Source organism: Anarrhichthys ocellatus, unplaced genomic scaffold (assembly GCF_004355925.1).
Source record: "Anarrhichthys ocellatus isolate YVR2014 unplaced genomic scaffold, GSC_Weel_1.0 scaffold1, whole genome shotgun sequence".
In the NCBI taxonomy this organism is placed as follows: Eukaryota; Metazoa; Chordata; class Actinopteri; order Perciformes; family Anarhichadidae; genus Anarrhichthys; species Anarrhichthys ocellatus.
Window position 1 is genome coordinate 13,096,830 of NW_022280031.1, and position 20,349 is coordinate 13,117,178.

General features: G+C 42.1%; 1 protein-coding gene and 1 non-coding gene across 2 annotated transcripts; one reads left to right on the top strand and one right to left on the bottom strand.

Annotated features, from left to right (window-relative positions):
* Nucleotides 1–494: 494 nt before the first annotated feature.
* Nucleotides 495–18,870, top strand: LOC116383771 (protein kinase C delta type-like). The gene is made up of 17 exons (XM_031847861.1): nucleotides 495–696; nucleotides 9,416–9,543; nucleotides 9,758–10,030; nucleotides 12,399–12,567; nucleotides 13,554–13,585; nucleotides 13,684–13,769; nucleotides 14,117–14,246; nucleotides 14,347–14,447; nucleotides 14,577–14,661; nucleotides 14,868–14,983; nucleotides 15,815–15,988; nucleotides 16,185–16,276; nucleotides 16,405–16,467; nucleotides 16,653–16,791; nucleotides 16,944–17,132; nucleotides 17,280–17,408; nucleotides 17,526–18,870. The coding sequence occupies exons 2-17, from the start codon at nucleotides 9,435–9,437 to the stop codon at nucleotides 17,682–17,684; spliced, it is 2,046 nt and encodes a 681-aa protein (XP_031703721.1). The 5' UTR covers nucleotides 495–696; nucleotides 9,416–9,434; the 3' UTR covers nucleotides 17,685–18,870.
* Nucleotides 10,490–10,561, bottom strand: trnae-cuc (transfer RNA glutamic acid (anticodon CUC)). Its single transcript has one exon. It is a non-coding gene; the product is annotated as a tRNA-Glu (tRNA).
* Nucleotides 18,871–20,349: the final 1,479 nt, after the last annotated feature.

Below are 20,349 nucleotides of genomic sequence, written 5' to 3' on the forward strand. Positions count from 1 at the left end.
AGAGAGAGAGAGAGAGAGAGAGAGAGAGAGAGAGAGAGAGAGAGAGAACAATTGTGTATCTGAGCATACATGTTGCATTGATTTCCTGTTTCTCCTGATATATTCGTTTGTTTGTTTTACTTGAGGGAATACAAATTGTTGGGGGACATTAACGCTCAATGTGCAACTGCAGAGCGTCACATCCACCTCTATGGTTTGCATTTAAAAACGGATATCTTTCCACAATGTCAAGTTCAAGGCAAGGGTTTAAAGAAACAAAGCGTTGGCCTAACTCATGATATGGTGGCTAAATGTAAAAATATCAGGTTTCCAATGTTGTCGGTCCAGTGAACTCTGCAGTGTCAGAGCCTGAAATGTAAATAACAAGCTCAAAGCATTTGAACACCCGACCCTCTTGTGACTTGCTATCCACTGCAGGCACTGCCAAACCATACAGTCTCACCTCTGTGTGTCATGGGTATTCACCTGGCTGACGTCACACACGAACTGCTCCGCACATTGAGCCGCAGTACAAAGTCAGTCACAGACGGAGAGAGAGGGAGCACGAAGTAACAGCTCGAGTAACGACTTGAACACTTCCTTAAACCACTGGTGAAGACTTGTTATTTTTAAAGTCAATCCTCCGGGAGAACTGCGGTTCCACAAAAACTCAAACCCGCGACAAACAAAGACACTTTTCCTGCTCAGCGGAAAGAGGTAAGTCACAGTTTGTTGCGAGAAGACGCTCAACTTCATTGTAGTTTTGGGGGGGGGGACAAAAAGTACACGGTGTTGTTTGACAGCACAGTACTTGGTTACAAAGTACTGCGTGTCAGGAGTTGCCTGTTTCATACTGTGGGCGCGCTTTGGCTCATGCTTTGTCGCGTAAAAGAAGCAAAGCGGGACTGCAAAAACCTCGGTTGGCATCGTTAGTAGAAGTAATGTGACTGTCTGTTGGGAATGAGAGGAGTTGCTGTCGAAGAATGCCTCCCTCTCTCGCCGTGTTTCAGTTGTAAAGTTACGTAAGAGAAAGCCATGTTTCTGTGATTTGCAGGTCCGGGCACACTCAACGCGTCTCCCCTGCTACTGGGGGGGGGAGCAATGTTATGTATGTTATGTACATGTATATAACACTGGGAAACCAGTTTGTTTGCTTCATAAATCCGTCTCGCAAAGTGTTGTATTCTATGGCAACAGAGAGGTCCTTTTTTTTTTTTAGTGATGTAAACTTTGTCGAAAATCAAAATGGGGCTAAACAATGGCATTCATCAAGATACGAACCACCACCACAATGAACACATACCAAATACAAAAATCACATTTAAATGAAGTCCTTATCACCCTTTTAAATGTTACCTTTTTATTATATAACAGGGGACACTTTTCCCTTTGAAACACCTTAACTCTATGCCTCTAATGTCCCTTTGTGTGATTCCGGTTTGTATACAGGAAGTAAATATTGACAATCCACAGTTTAAGATTTACTGTAAATGAAGTCACAAAATGTGGAGACAAGCTGAAGTTCTTGAAGTTCAAGTGCAGATAAAGTGAGTTGACTTGGATTGACTTTGCTCAGTGTGGTCTAACTTGAACTGGAGCTGGTTTGCCTAGTTCAGCTGAGCCTGGAGTCCATGTATGTATGCATGCCTATCAAAAGTACTCATCCTTGCACTGAAGTGTAGCAACTCAAATTTCCATTAAATAACACCCGTACCATCCTTCATCACCTGTTCTGGGTAAAGTCAGTGAAGCAGGCCGCATGTAAAACACAAGGACAACAACTATTTGTGGCACCGAAAATAAGTGCCATGTGTCAGCAGGATGACTAAATAAGTCTCTGTTTGAACACTTGTGGGTGTAAACAACTCAGCCTTCTGAATCCACAGTAGACAACATAACTGGTCAGCTCCCCAGACACTCTAAACACATTATCCTATTTTGAAATATTCCTTCCATCGCTTGCGGAAAAAAAGACTTGTGTCACAAACTACAACACATTTCTGCCTTTGTGGCATGCCCTGTATCCTGTTGTTATCGTCTGGAGGCGATGCCGCTTTGTGAGCGCAGGTAACACTATCTGCCTGCATCTGCCTGCGGTTACTGATGTGTCAATATTGGCTTGAGGCTTCATGGGCTGCTCGGAGGACGCGGTTGGGACATCTGCTCAGTGAGGAGTTGCCCTTCCAGCACTAATCCCTCGATAGTACAAGACGGGTATAAAAACTCGCCCGACTAATTTAGACAATGTTTAGATTGGTGTTGGGCTTTATTGTGTGTCGGAATAATTCATAATTTATTTCAAGGCAGGACTGCAGAGTCGAGGAAGCTCCAATAGGTACAGCAAATAAAAAAATCCATCAACCGAAACTAGTCACTTAGAGCTGGGTATTGATCCAGTACTTTTTAAGTACCATTTAAACTGTGTACGTTAAACTGAATATTAAAACGGTCAAGTACTGAATGTCAACATTAGTCTATTTTATTTATTTAAATGACATATTTAAACACTTGAATAAAATAGTTTAAACTCATTAAAGTGGTGTTTGATTTTAAACTCAAGTATCATTTTGGCAATAGCATAAAAAACAGTATCACCAAAACTGTAAAAGGTTTGTTTTGTGTGCCATTAAAATATGAAAGGGACAGTAGTAGCCATACTGCAGCACTTCTGTTCCAATGTACAATAATACATGATACTAGTTAAAAGAGCACCTGCTGTTTATGCATAAGTACACACACAGAAACTCACAAAAAACACAGCAGTTTGGCATGCATTTAGTAAATCAGCACTGGGAGATGATAGTTAAGCTACTTGTCCTTGGCCTCTTGTCACTATACCGCTCTCTCTGTCACACACACTCAACATCATGCTATCCGGCTCTGCTCTCCTTCCTCAGATGCTATTTTGTCTGTCTTAACCAAGGCTTTGTGAACTGTGAGCGAGGCAGAAATGGACACCGCTCTTAATACATGTGGAGAGGAGACACACACACTCGTGCACACACACACACAGAGTAGAAGCCGGATTCATTCCATGCTGGTATAGCAGGTTTGACAGTGTGCCAAGAAGCTCAGTGATGGGAGAGAAAAACAGAAAAGGTTTCGATGTACTGTCAGTCTGAACAACCAATAAGCAGTTATTAACAGCTTGTGCTGATTTGGTCTTAGGTCTTAGACACAAAGTGAAATTATAACACGATCACTGGAATAAATTCATCTCAACAGCTACTCATCTGACTCTGACCTTGAACCAGCAATGTCTGCTCTGGTCTCTTTCTCCTTCAAATCTCACTTTTCTTTCCTGTCCTACTTTGTCCTGATTGATGTGTGTGTGCAAGAGAAAGAGGGGGGGGGGGGGGGACGACTGACTTTCTTTTTTGCCTGTAGGTGTTGGTGTCTCCCCAGACAACATCTGTAATATGTCTGTTGACATGACCTGTGTGTGTGTGTGTGTGTGTGTGTGTGTGTGTTTCTTTCATTAACCTTGGTTAGTGAAAGAAAGGAAGGCTTTGATTCTTGCAAGCCAGTCCCCACCGAAAATTCATTAAAGGCTGCTTTGCTCAAGGTTATTAGCGTGTGCACGCGCACAAGTACACTTATGTGCTTTCGAGGCGGTGCTAATGCGGTAATAATACATGCCACCGTGGCTCAGCCAAAGGCCGGTGGATTAAAGCAAGTTTTTGTGAGAATTACGTTGCTTTGTTTGAGCGAATTCTTCAAAATTGGGAATGAATTCAAAACATCAAGTGATTGTGCTCAAAAAGTTACCCTATCTCATGTTATTACCTCCACCAAGATACAAAACAACTGAAAGTCATTAAAATGGTAAATTTCGGGGATTGGGCAGACTTGACAGAGGTACAGTATGTCCTTTTTAGTATACAGAGCAGATGTCCACAATCAACAGCGCTTTCATAGTTCAGAACAATCCCTCTCCGTGATCACCGTTTGATTTCCAATGCGGAGGGATTGTTTTTGTTTGAGCCATCATTAAGAGCACTTTCATGATTCAATAGATGTGTATTCACACAGCTACACACCAAACAGGTTATTAGGTTCAGGTGCGAGTGTGGACTGCCTGACTCTGGCCATGCTTGTTCAGGTACATAATAATCGTGCGGAGCGTGTTTGTTTAGCTCTAATTTGCCAGGCAAGGCCACGCCTGGCCCAGCTCCATCCAGCCAGGCTGTCCTGGGTCTCTTTCACTCACCCTTCCTCTCTCTCGTCATTGTGTGTTGACAGCACAGTCTCTTGAAGGAACTGGAAAACGGGGAGGATAAGGAAACCAAAGTGTTTGTAATTCTTCAACTGAAAGGTGTTTTGAGCACATGGGGTGCATCTTCTTCCTTCACGTTTCTCCATGTTTCCTGATATTGATCACCGTGTATGTTACAGACAGTACGGGAATGTGTCAAACACTTCCTGGTTGTGCTTGACAGGACCACCAGTGAAACCTGACACACACTCTCGGAGCGATTGTGATCGTGACATGTGGTTCTGCAAGTCTGAAATTGTCAGAACAGGTTGATCTGTTACCTGTGTCCTATATTTTTCATATTCTAGCTTTATTTAACTTCCTGTCAGGACAGTTTTCATATTCTAGCTTTATTTAACTTCCTGTCAGGACAGTTTTCATATTCTAGCTTTATTTAACTTCCTGTCAGGACAGTTTTCATCGCTCAATGTCTTCCTCTGTTACAGACATCTATTTTCTTTTTACCAAAGCTCTCGCGCCCTTTTTTTAGTAGACAAACATCGGCTAACGAACCTCTATTGAAAACACATGTGAGGATAATGACACAGTCAAGTCAAGATATCGCAATGTACTGAGTTGAAGGAGCCTGTTTGTTGCTGGTTTTGATGGTTTCTCAAGATTTCTCATCTAATTGAGTTTAATCAACTATACTGATTTCACAGCAGGCCTTTTGGCTTGTCATAGTAGGAAAAGACCAGGCGTTAATAATAACATCAACGATGGCCTTTTTTGTCTCCGTAAGCTGTGACAGTGAGCCAGCATACACAATACCAGAACCCTGAAACCGAAGCAGCCAAATAATATCCAGCCAATTTATTTTTTTTTTTTTGTGTTAGTGTTTTTATTAAGAGCTGTGCTTTTCCATCTGTGACATGTTCACTGACATCTTCCATGAAAAAGGCCTATGGGTATTGAGTCAGCAGAATTTAAACCTGGGTATTAAAACTTTAAATAGACCTTTCTTCACTGCGGACATTTTGGCAGGTCGCAGTAATAAAAAAGCACAGGTGTAATTCACGACATTGATAATGGCTGCATTCCCTTTAGGTGAGACAATTTCGGGATCCCGTTTTTTGTGCTACGCTGACTCACTGGAATGGCGTACTGCGAGATCTATTGACACTTACTGTAACTGTGCCATCGTTATTGTTATTTGTTACACCTGTGTGTTTCCTCCTATGACAAGTCAAAATGTCTGGTGTGAAAACGGTGTGTGTCCATGTTTAGATCTAAGTGCCTTTAGTCCTGAATGCCTTCTATAGTTAAAAAAACCCCATCACTGCTGCCTTTGGTACTTCTAGATATACAGTCTAAAAGTGCTGTGCAGTCACCAAGTATTCGTACATTTCTGTTCCCTCTTACTCCAGCGCACTGAGGGTGTTTACCTTCACATCACATAAAAAATTTAGGAACTGTAGCCCTTTTAACATTTAGACTCCCAATTTAAGGGGACATACTGTAATCGGACAAGTTACCATCAACTCAATTCAAATCATAATGTTTAGTATTTGGTTCCTTTGCATCAGTGGACACTTCGTATCTTCCCTGGTGATGTTCTAACAGGCCTGTACTGCAGCCATATTCACGTCTTGCTTGTTTCAGGGGCTTTTCGCCTTTTAGCCTGGTGAAGGAAACGCGTCCTCAGTTGGACTGAGGTCGGGTAACAGACTTCACTGTTCAGTCAAGTACATCCCACTGACGGCCCATAAACACTGGTTGCCTTGTCTACATGTTTAAGATTGTTGTCCTGTTGGATTTTCCCTTAAATTGAGGGACTGTAGAGTAAAGAATGGGCTCCAGGTTCCACACTGTTTCCCCAATATAGATGCATGCAATGCGTACCCTTTTTGATGTAAATAAACCTTCCTTATAATTATGTAGCGAAGGGGTTAAACATTCACACTGTAGAAAGAGACTGAATCCAGCTGTTCTGCAGGTTGCTCTATGAGGGGATTAAAACTGTATATTAGTAATCTAATAATCTCTTCCTTTTGATTTGAGGATTTCCCAGTCAACTATGCTGCTCGCAGAATTCAAGGTGCTGCAGGAAGGAAGGAAACTCCGTCGTCGTTGCTCTCTGTGTAGTTGTTGTGCCTGTCTGTGTTCATTCCTACTGATTTAAAGGTTGACATGCAAATAAATTCCCTGACCTGCTTGATCACTTGTTCCAATGAAATGACATTCCCACTAACTCGGCGCATACCAAACCCTTGACTTGTTTGTGGTGCTTCACAGAACATGACTTTGATGATAAGTCTATCTACTGTAGACTGTCACGCATCTCAGCAATGCGTTTCATAAAGCATGCAGTGTGATGGAATATTGGTTTCATGTCATCTCTACTAAAGGTCACTTTTCTTGTTGTGTAATAATCAACTTATTTTATTATCTACTTGCTAAAAATGTGTGATTCTGCTGTCCTGTTCATCACGTGAATAACTTGAGGTTGTCATTAAATGCTGATTCTAAAACATATTGCGCTGAAAGCATATATTTTATAAGTTATGTAGTTCATATAACCTCCTCAGCTGATAAAACGAGTGACGGGGATGTTCTCGTCGAGTCAAAGTGGCATTTAATGACACGTTCCTTACTTGTGAAGGCAAGTCTGGTTCTATCATTGAGTCTCTGATTTCTCCTCATGGCCACTGGCCTGCCTTCCACTGTGTGTTTTTTTTCTTTCCCTCCCTTCTGCTCTTTTACTCTACCCACCCCTTCCCCGATTGCATGTGCTCATTTTTTCCACCCTCTCTGGAGAAACAAGGCTCTCTTTTCTTTGTAGCAATGCCTGTCTATGTGTAGGCCTACATAAGAGACTTTGTGTGTGTGTGTAAAGTGGAGAGGAAATGGACTCTAAAAATGTATGTCTAAGTGTGTATTTCACATCTGGCAAACTCAATAACTGTGATTAATATTATCTTTGTGAGTGTCTGTCTGTATGAGTTGTATTATGAGAGCTCGGAATGGTTTCTCGACCCTCCCGACCTCACTTGGAAACAGTTGCTTGTTTAGGAGTTTTTCAATCTGCGACAGGCTAGCAGGGTCACTCAAAGACTACACAGCAACGACAGACGTGTCGTTCTCCTGAAAATGCACAGTATCCAAAATGTAATTGGCTAAGAGGTGTAGCCAACTTGCATTCTCTATCACAGTAGCCTTATCCCAAAGAATTCTTCAGCTTAATAATGGGGGTCCACTTTTGTCTTGGTCCAGTTTTCCTTTGACTTATGACAGCGCCTTAAAGTTTTCCTTTATCGTCCATCTTGACCCCACTTAAGCCTGGGCAGGGGTTTGTGGTTTTGGAACAATACAGGGTGGTGTACTGTGATGGCTCTGTGGTTGCTCTGTCGCATCACAACACAAAGGTAATGGGTTTGAATGAACTGGCTGAAGGCTTCGTTCTGTGGAGATGTTGAAGGTTTCCTCCAAAGTCCTTGAATTAGAAAAAAAAAAATGCTTGTCTGTATTTCAAATTATTTGTCTTAGGTGCAACCAGCAGTTGCTGAAAAAGTTACAATCAGTTACTACCAAAAATATAAGTCAAAGACTTTGTTCTCGTGCCATTCTGGTAGCACATTGACTTTAAGGTAAACTGAACTGTTTGACATCCTTTCACCTATTTCCTGGCTACTGAGTAACCTCTGACTTTTGGAGCACTGAGGAGGGCTAATTCCTCCCCAATTCCTCCTACACACTACATATCCTGAGTCAGTTTATCAAGAACCATGTTCATCTGCACATACAAATAACACCTGAGATCTGTTCAGTGCTGTCACGTCTGGTATTGCTAAGCAGCTCCACATCGTGATTTAGAAAGAATTAGAGACAATGTTTCCACTTTCAAAAACCTTTCATCACAGTAAGAACATTCTTGAGAATAATCATCGTGTCTACCTTTTGTAGGCTGAGCAGCGTACATGTACATATTTCACAGCACACACCGGTTCAGTCACTCAGGACCTGAGCTTGACATTCAGCAATGTTGAACATGTACACAAACAAAACTCATCCCTTTTATGGATGATCTATTATACGGGGGGGCTGCAGTACATTCCTGTCCAGGAGTCTATGTGAGAGAAGGACATGTTTCTGTGCATTACTGTACAGAAATGTCATTTCATAGGGAAGCTAAACACAATTGTGTAGTAAAATGAGAGATCACAGGTGTGCCGTGTTGCACAAGTGACTGTTAAACCAAGATTATGTTAATGGTGCAAGAGACTGAAGCCACGAGAGATCAAGTTAAGGATCTTAAAAGCTCACAAACTGTGCAGTGTGGAGGAATTCTGTGGGATCTTGTTGGATTTTGGATGTGGGCTGATGTGCCCTCTTGGTCCTTCTAGTCTGTGATGTAGCGTATATGTGTGGTGTGAAACAGCTTTGACAGCAAGAACGGTTCAGTAAGTGATTGTGATTACAGTTCCATTGCAGAAACCATTCATTAACGCTTTGTACTGCTTCATAGAGAGACTCTGCCACACCACTTGATAATGATTGTGTTAAAGTGTATAGACTGGACCAGGACAGCTGAACAAATCTGTCAGTGGAGCAATTCAGCTTAGATGAAGCAAGCGGGTGGGCGGACGCTTTTGCAGTCTGTGGTTTCTGTTTCAGTTCTGGTCCCTTTTGAAATTAAGTGTAGAACTCTTAAGAATGAATACATTTTAGCACAACTAATACATCAAAATACCTTTTGTGTAAGGTGAATACCTTTACAAATGAGTTGAAATGATTGAATTAGGTAATTTGTCTTTGTCAGCGTAATAGATCTAATCCTGCATTTTTCAAATTTGACCTGATGTTAGTCTAGATTGATTCAGAACTAAGTAGAGACAGTTAACCACAACATCAATGTAAACATTTTAAAGTAGCAAAGAGACTTTACTGCTTATCTTTTACCCTTTTTTCTGTGCACATGAGAGCAGGATACAAGGAATGAGTCAATTTCTTCTTTCCTCATTAATGGCAGGTAGTTTCCAAAGTTGTGTCTTAAGTTGAAACTTCCTCTGTGGTTCGCATCCGAGGACACCGTTGGCCACAGACTCTCTTCCTTCTTGTTTTAAGTGCAGAACTGAAGCAATCCAAGTACTTGCGTGTCAAGTCATTTTAAGTACATTTTACTTTATATTGCCCAATATCACAAATTTGCGACGTTCTAAGTGTGGCTCTTTTTTCTTGAAGGCTTAGGTGAGTAGTCACCATGGCACCCTTCCTGCGAATCGCCTTCAATGCCTATGACGTGGGCGTTCTGCCTCCTCTGTCTGAACCTCCCATCTGTGCCATCAAGATGAAGGAGTCTGTCAACACAGGTATGTACAGAGGCACACACACGCAGTCATAATTTTACCTAGATAGGGGAGCTCCACAGCGAGCAGGGAGACCTGACGTCCCAAGTTCAATTGCTTTAACAGCCACCAGCTGCTGAGCTCACAAATCCACAAGCAAACTCTGCACCTCCAGCCACTTTGTGCAGTAGTGAGAGAGTAAAAGACAAACTTTTAATCCTACTGATCTATTTCACAGAGCGAGGAAAGACCTTGGTCCAGAGGAAGCCCACCATGTACCCACCCTGGAAGTCCACTTTCGATGCTCACATCTATGAGGGGCGAGTCTTAGAAGTGGTCCTCATGCAGAGTGCCGAGGAACCGTTGGCCAAGGCCACGGTTGGAGTGTCTGTACTGGCAGAACGCTGTAAGAAGTCCAAGACCAGCAGCCGTGCTGAGTTCTGGTTGGACCTGCAACCTTCAGGGAGGGTCCAGATGGTTGTGCAGCTCTTCCTTGAGGACACTGATGCAGGTAAAACTATTGCATCTTAAAGCCTCTGGAAACCTGGTTTGAACTCTTTTGTATTATTCTAACATTAGATATGTATGACTGAATTTAAAGTTTAAAAAAAAACATTCTTTGATATTTAATTGTTTAGAGTATTTCAATCAAAACTCTAACCTGCTTAATCATTACCATGTGGGTGTGGTTTGATCAGATTAAAGCGACAGTGGCCCAGCAATTTCAGAGAGAAACTCCACAACTGTCATCACACTTAGATTCAAATATTGCTGAAACTTGTTTGGAAATATTTGACATCACAGCATCACCTTTTTCTCGATGAGCCCAACCCAGTTGACACAGCACAGACATGCATCTCCCATGTGAAATAACTCTAATGTAGCCAAGAAATTGCGTGTTGTTTTAGGACCCTACCACTCGAAGACATTTTGAATTTGCCAATACTATCACTCTGCATTAAAATGTGCGTTCCCTGACCGGGAATCGAACCCGGGCCGCGGCGGTGAGAGCGCCGAATCCTAACCACTAGACCACCAGGGAGTGCTGAGGCAGAGAGGGAATATAGTGGGGTAACCTTAGCTCTTAGATCCCCTTCACCCTCCCTTTTCGTTCCCTCCTCTTCCAACCACACTCATGTAGATCCACAGAAAATCACTCTCCTTCAGTGTCTATATGTGCCCTCTATTCGCGGAGACGATTCCCTAGCTAGTGTTCATTTCATTGCACTTTCCACACACAACCACAGCTAAACATGTTAGTTATTGTGGACCTCTCTGGAGAGTGTGGAGACATCATACTCTGGGCCAACTGCCCTGCAATAAACTGCCTGCCTCAAACTGCCAAGTGTTAATCCGCATGCTGACATGTGTCAAGTTAAGCTTGTCAGCTGACTACAGGTGTGGCCATGTAGCCAATGCACTATCACAGTTCTTCTAGGTGATATACTGTAGGCACTACTTTGAGAATGTAGCAAACATACTGAACACAGCAATGAATATATATTTATATGGCACAGCACATATAACAAGAAGGGTTAATTCCTGTTTCTCTTGATACAGTGTACAAATGTCTTGACAATGACTACTCTGGATCATATCGTATATCAGGCCTATATTAGTATTTTATTACAGATTCAATATATTTGTCTTGTTCTTTATTTTATGCTTTTTTATTATGTGTTTCAATGCAGAGTTTTAGATCTCGGCGGTCTATCCTTTCAGGAATGAGGCGGGGGAATTATTGAGATTTTTTGGTTTGATAAGGCCACTTTAAGATATTGAACAGCACCTCAAATGATCTCTCACTCGCAGCTTGAGTTGAAAACCATATAACCATCATTATCTGCTTTCAAAAACCTCTTAGTTTCACTTCAGCTGTAGGAAGCAGAAGTTAAGCAGAGCAGTACTGGCCAGCAGTGTGGCAACTGCTAGCTCACCACCCCAGACAGGGAACCTCGTCTGTGGCCGTCACTGCTGTCTGCCAACATGGGAGTGCGATCGAGTGAGATTTACAAAGCGGGAATTTCTGCGTGGGAGTAGCAGAGTCGGGGTTCACCGTTCAGGGTTGGAGAGGGGTCATGAGAGGGGTGTGCGTCTGCTGTTATGAGGGTTAGGCTCCATACTACATCAGCTCCCTCCTACACACTCCACCGGTTTCCTGAAAAGCAGCCCAGAGTATTTTTAGGCATGTGTGAACAACCCCTCAGCGCTGTCTGCCTTCTTTCTCTTGCCCTCACTCTCACTCCCACCATCTTGTCTCAGCTCACTGGCGCGCTTTCCAAACATAAACATCTGTCGGTAGAGTGGCAGAGAGGAAATTAGTTTATCTCGTTCTCCTCATCACTCTTCCCACTTTTCCTTGTATATCTATTGTCTCTTTAAGGCTACTCATTTTATGAAGTGTCCCCTCTATCTCTTCTCTCCCTCACCCCCGTCCACCCATTTACCCTCCCGATCTCTCTCTGAGTTGTCCGCCTTCTTTGTTTACCTCTCTCACGCCTCTTTGGCTGTGGTCTCTGGGTGACTTTTGACCCCACCCCGCGTCAGTCGAAGCCGCGTCATACAAGATGGTATTTTTTTGTGTTTACCCCGCATTTAGCAGCAATATCGGAGGCTCCCTTCTATAGCTAGTAGGGCTTTTTGACTAAATAGCCCTTAGCTATTAGAGCTGATTTAAGCAACGACAATAAAGCTCATCAGCTAGATTGTAAAAGATTTGGGTGGTTAAATAATTGGTTAAATAATTCCAACTCAATGCATTCTTTTTCTTTGGAAATCAATAAAACGTGTATTTGGATAATACTGCACTTTAAAGCTGTTTGAAAAACATAGAGGTATAAATACAGTAGTTTGATTTGTAAATCAATCTCTCCCCTCAGCGTCGTGTCAGCAATCAGTGAAGGGTTCTTGCGAGGATGGACTCACGACCCTCACCAAGAGGAGAGGAGCGTTCAAGCAGGCCAAAGTTCACATCATCAAGAACCACGAGTTTACCGCCACCTTCTTCGGCCAACCCACCTTCTGCTCTGTCTGCAGAGAGTTTGTCTGGTGAGATGCCATGTTACATCTGTCACTATTATGTCATCAAATGCTTCTTTTACTTTGACCGTCAGCTTTTTTTTTTTTTTTTTAATTGCTGCATTCCAGGGAGAGAATATGGTAGTAATTTCCAATGCTCCTCTTCCTGGGCACGACTTATCCAAAAGCAGACAATTTTGTTTTTCTGCAATAACATTACACAATATTACACTGGCACAGCTTTGATAATTCCAGACCATTTAAGCTGTCACCTACTGTATGTTCCCTGGGTACCACATGAGACAAAAAATATCCTTTGTCCAATAAGAAAAGTCCAGCCCCCCCCCCCCACGGGTGCTTCTCAAAAGACCAATTAGTAGCGGTTCTAGTTTCCTTAATGGAGCAGTGTGGGGGTTTTGTAATGGGAGAAACAGCAGCAGGACTGCTATTGTGAGAATGAGTCACTGTCTTGGGAAGTCGCACAAAGCTGTCATGTTGCCTTCCAACTATGTCAGCAGCACTAACTAAGCTCTTACTACTACTGTATCTCACTTAGAGGCAGGCAGAAAGAAATCTGATGTTTTCTTCAGTTCTGATCAATTTTTAGATATAGAAGTTTCAATCTCATGATCTAAGATGTGAAAGATATCGTCCAGTTATGGTGTTAACAAATATAACCCATGAGTCATTGCTGTGCCAACTCCAGTAACGAGTGTCCCATGCTGTTCCCATGCTTGCTTTTGCACTTGCATAATACTTTGGAGAAGAGTTTGCAGAAAGCACAGATGTAGTTTGGTAGCTGTTGCATAAAGGAGAAGGTAAACGTGTGCTTTACTGCTGCCAATTATCTGCAGGCTAGCTACAGTACATCACTGTCATAACCACAAGCCTACTGTTGCAAAACCATTCTGGATATATTGTTTTAATATCAGCAGCCATGTTTTTCTTGGTAATGGCTGACGAAAATCCTTTTTCTGCTTCATCTCACCCTTTACATTCCTTTCCTCCCCACACAGGGGGCTCAACAAGCAAGGCTACAAGTGCAGACGTGAGTGTTTTCACTAAACGCTATCTGCATTTTTATCACATTTTACCCTTTTGTATTCTTCACAGTTAACAAAATATGTATTCATTTGTTTCACCCAGAATGCAATGCGGCAATCCACAAGAGATGCATCGATATGATCATCGGCAAGTGCACTGGGACAGCAGCCAACAGTCGGGACACTGTGGTGAGCAAAGTTAATGTTCTCCAACATCTGTGCAAAACCTCACCTCAGCTCTGACACTCTTTGAATTTAGAGCATTTATGCACTGTTATTAAGCAGTCCATTAATCATTCATGTAGTCAATGTGTTTTTTCCTTACTCAAAAACAAACTGTTTTTCATGAGTCAGCTTAATTCAGATTCAAACAAAGTTTACAAACAACATCAACATATAGATTCAATAAGAGTTGGCTGTGGAATTTCATTAATCTCAAAAGCAACTAAAACTGGCAAAACATAGTCCCACATGTGTCTGTTTTATTATCAGATAGCAGCTTCCTGTGTGTTTAATGGATCTCTGCGTGCTTGTAGTTCCAGAAAGAGCGCTTCAAGATTGATATGCCGCATCGCTTCAAGCAACATAACTATAAGAGCCCCACTTTCTGTGACCACTGTGGCAGTTTGCTCTGGGGTCTCTACAAACAGGGCCTTAAATGTGAAGGTAATGTGTTTTTATACTCTGTCTTCAGATGATATGTCTGCATTTCTCCTGCCTCCTTCCATGCCCATGATTTTTTTTCTCTTTCATTGAATCCGACCAGAGTGCGGCATGAACGTACATGGTAACTGTCAGACAAAAGTGGCCAATCTGTGTGGAATCAACCAGAAACTACTGGCAGAGGTTCTGTCTCAAATCAGCCAGGTTTGTACTCTAACAAACTGTTTATTTCAGTGTTCATTTTCTGCCAGTCAGCGATAAATAAAGTGGAAATTACTAATTGTTGATGTGCAATGTCAAGAATGTTCAAACACACTTTTTTTTCATCCTTAGAAATCAATCAAGAAGTCTGATGACTTCAATTCAGAAGATGTTGGGATCTATCAAGACATCAATAGAGCAACAGTAGACCCTAGTGGTAAGATGGGTTCATTGTAGCACACACAAGTTGTTTGGTTTAAATCAAGTTTTGTCATTAAAGGTAAAATAGGAATAGTAATGTCTGTGATTGTCTTTTTAACTTTATTCACATCCTCAAATATTTATCCTTTGTTTGAGTTTGAATGCATCTTTGCATTCAGGTTTGCATTTGTATTTACTCTGTGTGCAAATGTGCATTTATAGCAGACGGCAAGGGAGGCATTGGCTTGAGCACAGACACACCTGCAGTTCCCCGGGTACGCCTCAACATGAACCACCTGGTATTCCACAAGGTGCTGGGAAAAGGCAGCTTTGGCAAGGTAGGCCCCATGGTCCCCATCTTTAGATCCTTTCCTGGATTTAACATGAAATGATTGTGTCGACATCAAAAATGGAAAACACTTCAAACTTCAAACGTTGTACAGACATGTTATGTCAATGATATAACACATATATGGTGAAAGAAACATTCTTCCGGAAATTGTCTCCATGTGAATGACTCAAAACTTGACCCTGTAGATGACTATTATCTACCAAATATGACAGTGATAGTCCATATCTTCATGAAAGAAGAGTGAAATGATGAAAGCTGAATTATAATTCAAGCAAGCTCTCAAGGACACACACTTTCAAGATGATTCTTATGTCTTAATAATCATCATCCTTCCTTAAACCATATTTTACATCATTTTTTATTTGTGTTAAGTTCACAATTAATTCATTGATGACCAGCTCAGCTGTAGTTTACCTGTTTTTTGATCAACAAAGTTTGTTAGATCAATACATCTACTGTCACATGACTTCCCTCAGATCGGTGTTGGGGGTGGTTCTCAGATGAGAAAAGAGCTTGGTTATTTATCAATCACTATAGATGCTAGGCAACATTTGACAAAGACATGCACACTACATGAAGGTTGAGCTATTTGAGAGAGGCAGATGTTGGAAGGTTCATCTGTATCCAGGCCCCATCAGGCCTGGTGGCAGTGCTTTTCAGTGAGACTAACATCCAGTGTCCATGTAAGATCACCAAAAGAGGGGGAGATATAAATAACATCTTTGTTTTGATGTTGCCTTTGCTATCAGTGTACCCCATGCAACTGGTGTCATCACACTGATGAAGTACTCACTCTAAGTGGCTTTTGACACCCCAGGTGCTGCTGGCAGAGCTGAAGGGGCAGGGCCAGTACTTTGCTGTGAAGGTCCTGAAGAAGGATGTCGTTCTCATGGATGACGACGTGGAGTGCACCATGGTGGAGAAGAGAGTCCTGGCGCTCGCCTGGGAGAACCCCTTCCTCACACACCTCTACTCCACATTCCAGTCGAAAGTAAGCACACGGATACTGAACATCTACTAGTAAAACTTATAAAAGCATGTTCTCTGATGGGGGAATCCACCCATCCACTCCCAGTTGTTGTTGTTAAAGACCCACACCCCCAGCCCCCCTTGTCTGAATCCATTCTCTCTCTCTCTCACACACACTCCATGTCTCATTTGTTGACAATAATGTGTTGTTTGCACAGGAGCACCTCTTCTTTGTAATGGAGTACCTGAATGGAGGCGACTTGATGTTCCACATCCAAGACAAAGGCCGTTTCGATCTCAACAGAGCCACGTGAGTACACTCAAAAGAACTATGAGCAATACAGCAACTGTCCTTTTCCACATTGGAGGATCTGTAACTAGCTCTTGAGCGCAGTAAAGCTGTGATTTAATGGTTGTTTTGCATGTTTCAACATTCAGATTCTACGGTGCTGAGATAATAGTGGGACTGCAGTTCCTCCACTCAAAAGGAATCATCTACAGGTAAGATCCCACAGCCATTCTGCACAGATGTCTGCAGTCTTTAAATTCAACTTGTTACTGCAACCGAGGAGGCGGGAACAGAATCTCTTTTTCTGATTTTTGACTACAGTACTCCAAACAGAATATACTGTACTGGAAATGGTTGTACATTGTGTATATATATCTCTTCCTGTGTCTTTCCTCAGAGATCTGAAGTTGGACAATGTGATGCTGGACAAGGACGGACACATCAAGATAGCAGACTTTGGCATGTGCAAAGAGAGTGTGTTTGGAGACGTCAGAGCCACCACGTTTTGTGGGACACCAGACTATATCGCACCAGAGGTTAGATTCAGCGCCGGACTTACGTTACATTTCATACAACTACTTTTTCATCAAATTCCTTAAAAAAATATTTATTTTGAAATATGTTTAGAATATATATATTCTTGTCACTCATGTCTAAAGTGTTTTTGTGAAACTGTCTCTCCTCTCAGATCCTGCTAGGACAGAAGTACACCTTCTCAGTAGACTGGTGGTCTTTTGGCGTGCTGGTGTACGAGATGCTGATCGGTCAGTCGCCGTTCCAAGGCGACGATGAGGACGAGCTGTTTGAGTCCATCAGGTCGGACACCCCTCACTACCCTCGGTGGATCCCCAAGGAGGCCAAGAACCTCATTGAACTGGTACCTGACAGGATACATTTGTCATTATTAAGCACACTTTGTTCCACATAGGCATAGACAGTGTTTACATTATTCACAATAATTGATTTCAATGCGGGCACTCCTCCTCATCAATGTCTGTCTTCTTTGTCTCCATTATCATTCCAGTTGTTTGAGCGAGATCCCAGTCGCAGGTTGGGTGTGGTGGGCGACGTCCGTGCTCATCCGTTCTTCAAAACCATCAACTGGCTGGCACTGGAGAAGAAAGAAATGGACCCTCCTTTTAAGCCCAAAGTGGTACGAGTCTATAAGTATTTTTTTTAAATATGAATGTATGAATCCAGGATACCGATTACTTCAGTGTGCTTTGTTACATTAGCTTATTAACTGGAATCCCTGACCTGCCACCCACAGAAATCCCCCAGTGACTGCAGCAACTTTGACCGAGAGTTCCTCAGCGAGAAGCCGCGGCTCTCCCACGCAGACAAGAACCTCATAGATTCCATGGACCAGGCAGCGTTCGCTGGCTTTTCCTTCATCAACCCCAAAATGGAAAACATGATTAGCAAATGAAAAAAAAACTAAATGGCTCCTTTGGGAACACGGTCTTAGCCCTGGACTTGGAAATAGGCTCGAAGTTCAACTGGATGGATAACAAGAACATGAAAATATTTGGGCTTGACTATGACTTCTTTAGTTCGTCCATCAGAGGTAAAGTGAAACCAGGATGTATGCTGGCGTCTAAAGCAAAAATCTTGTCTCGGCTGTCAAACTGTATAGGTGTATAAAAGAATACAAAGCTCCAGGAAGTTAAGGGAGATTATTATAATCAATGCTGGGGAGGGATAGTCAATGATGCATTCTGTGTTTTCTTACTTTTCATTTTTCCTCGTGATGACACCTTGAATCTAAACAAATCATCGAATGTACTGTATTTAGATTCACAGGACTTAAATCCCTCTGAATTGAAGGAACGTTATTGCAGAACCGAAGAAGTTCCTCCATCACTTACTGCACTATCTTGAGAAATTGGAGGTGCTCTAAGCACATCCCAGACTCTCGCATCACCTGACAAGCGTTAATCGGTTTTAAATTTTGTCAAGTATTTTAACGTGCCCTTAGTGTCAAAAAACTCTCTGAACATCAAAATGAAGCATCGTGCAAACAATCGCTCTTTTTGATTTTCTGCGCTGTCACCACTTATTGGACAGCTGTGGTATGGTACTTAACCTGCATATGTGTTGAAGGATGTGTTGTTTTGTGTGGGAGGTATGGGCATTCCACTGTAAGCATTGGGTCTTTGAAATGTGTTATGTTACTTTAATGTAGGGCTTTTAACATGAAAATAATAGTGCTGTGTATGGAAAATTAACATGTACATTCTAATGAACTGCATGTGAGTTGTGGGTGTTTTTTTTTTTTTTTTTTTTTTTTTAAATCATCTTTTACATCTGATTATAAATAAATACATTGTAAACTCTTAAATCCCTGTCAGCCAGTGTCACTTGATTACATTTAGTTTTTCATTTACATTGTGTTGGAGAGTGATGTATATCACACGGCTTCATGTGTAGACGCTCTTTCAAAACAAAAATGATTTTGTAAAGACTAGCATACCATAGAAATTCCAGTACTAATCACTGCATTCCTGCTGTTATGGCGTGGTCCTCTGGTCGCTGCTGGTTTCCAGCCATTGTTTGCTAGATTTTAAGGAGCCGACATTGGACACAGTCTGTAGTGCCTCACCTCAGAAAAACGTGAATTGCTTTGGAAGGGCACCAAAACATTTCCAAGTACCACAGGGATTTTGTCAGCACCGAAGAGAGGGAGAGAAAGACCAGCCTGGCTTTACTGCCATCTAGTGGTCAGGTGACATAACTGCACCTCCTCGTGTGGACGAAAGGCGAGGAGACATTCCTGCAGTGCGCACGGCTTACGACCTGTCCTCGTCCTCTGTCCCCAGCAGTAATCCCCTGCCGACTGCAGGATGTGGACAGTGAACAAATAACTAACACGAGGCGAATAACGGCGACCTCCACTGAGCAATAAACCAAGTCAAGTAGTTGAGACATGTGCCTTTATGCAAATAGCATCATAGACCAATGCAGCATTGAAGTTGTAGACCCTTAAAAAAATGAAATGACCCCACACATTTAAAAACCGAAATAATAAAAACAACAAATACGTGTTTTTTTTTCTCTGTTTATTTACTGATCCTAATTTCCTTATAAGAGTCGCCTGCAGTCTTTTGTTTGAAAGCTTGAGAGCGCCTCTGCAGTTAAATAAAACGACTGAATGAATTTAGGAGTAAATGCCTGCCCCCTTTTGATGTATTCATGGCTCTCCGATTGTTTCGGCTGTTCACGATCCGATAGGTTTTCTGTTGCCCATTTTTATTGTAGGCGACTGTTTTCCCCTCAACGCGTGCATATTTTTTTTTCTTTTGTTGTAACCATCCGAAGGGTTGGTCTATTGTGGAGGATTATAGCACATATATGATCCAAGTGAGCTGCAAAATATGTGTCTGGCTCATAGAAGCGCTTTACAAAACGAGAAATACGCGTATTTAATACATAAATTAGATTTATAATACGAAATGAATGGACTTTGAGCATTGCACTCACAATGTGAAGGCATATTTCCAGCAGTTTCTCCCGCCCTCTCCTCCAAAAACCCGACTTGACAGCCTTGTGCAGCAGAAGTACCGAAACAGCGATGACATACAGAACTGAATTCAGTCATCATGACAGAGCGTTATTGTGCTTGATTTAAAAAGCAATTGCCCATTCAGCCTTTTATTGGGAATTGTAGGGCTATTTTATGTACTTAAAAATATAACTGAATGAAAATGAAGCAACTCGAGGTCACCTTCAATAACACAATCTACAGGCTACTTTATTCAAGAACAAATTGCTTTTTCGTGGCAAAAAGCACTCCTATCGAAAGTGGGTCGATTATATGTGCAACTAAGTGTTGATTCCGCTGGGGATAAAATACGAGTAGACATGTTGACCCTCGTGTCTTTGTCAGAAATAAAGCAAACGAAAACCATTCTGCTTTATTCTGTTCTTTTCTTTTGTGAGGTTTTCTAGATTTTTGGTCTTGATTCTCGACTGAGTGGTATTTTAATGTGTGTGTGTGTGTGTGTGTGTGTGTGTGTGAAGATGGAAGTCGTTGTGATGTAGTTGGGCTCAGAGGCATAGAGGCGGCAGAACATGCGCAGTGGCCATTTGTGCCA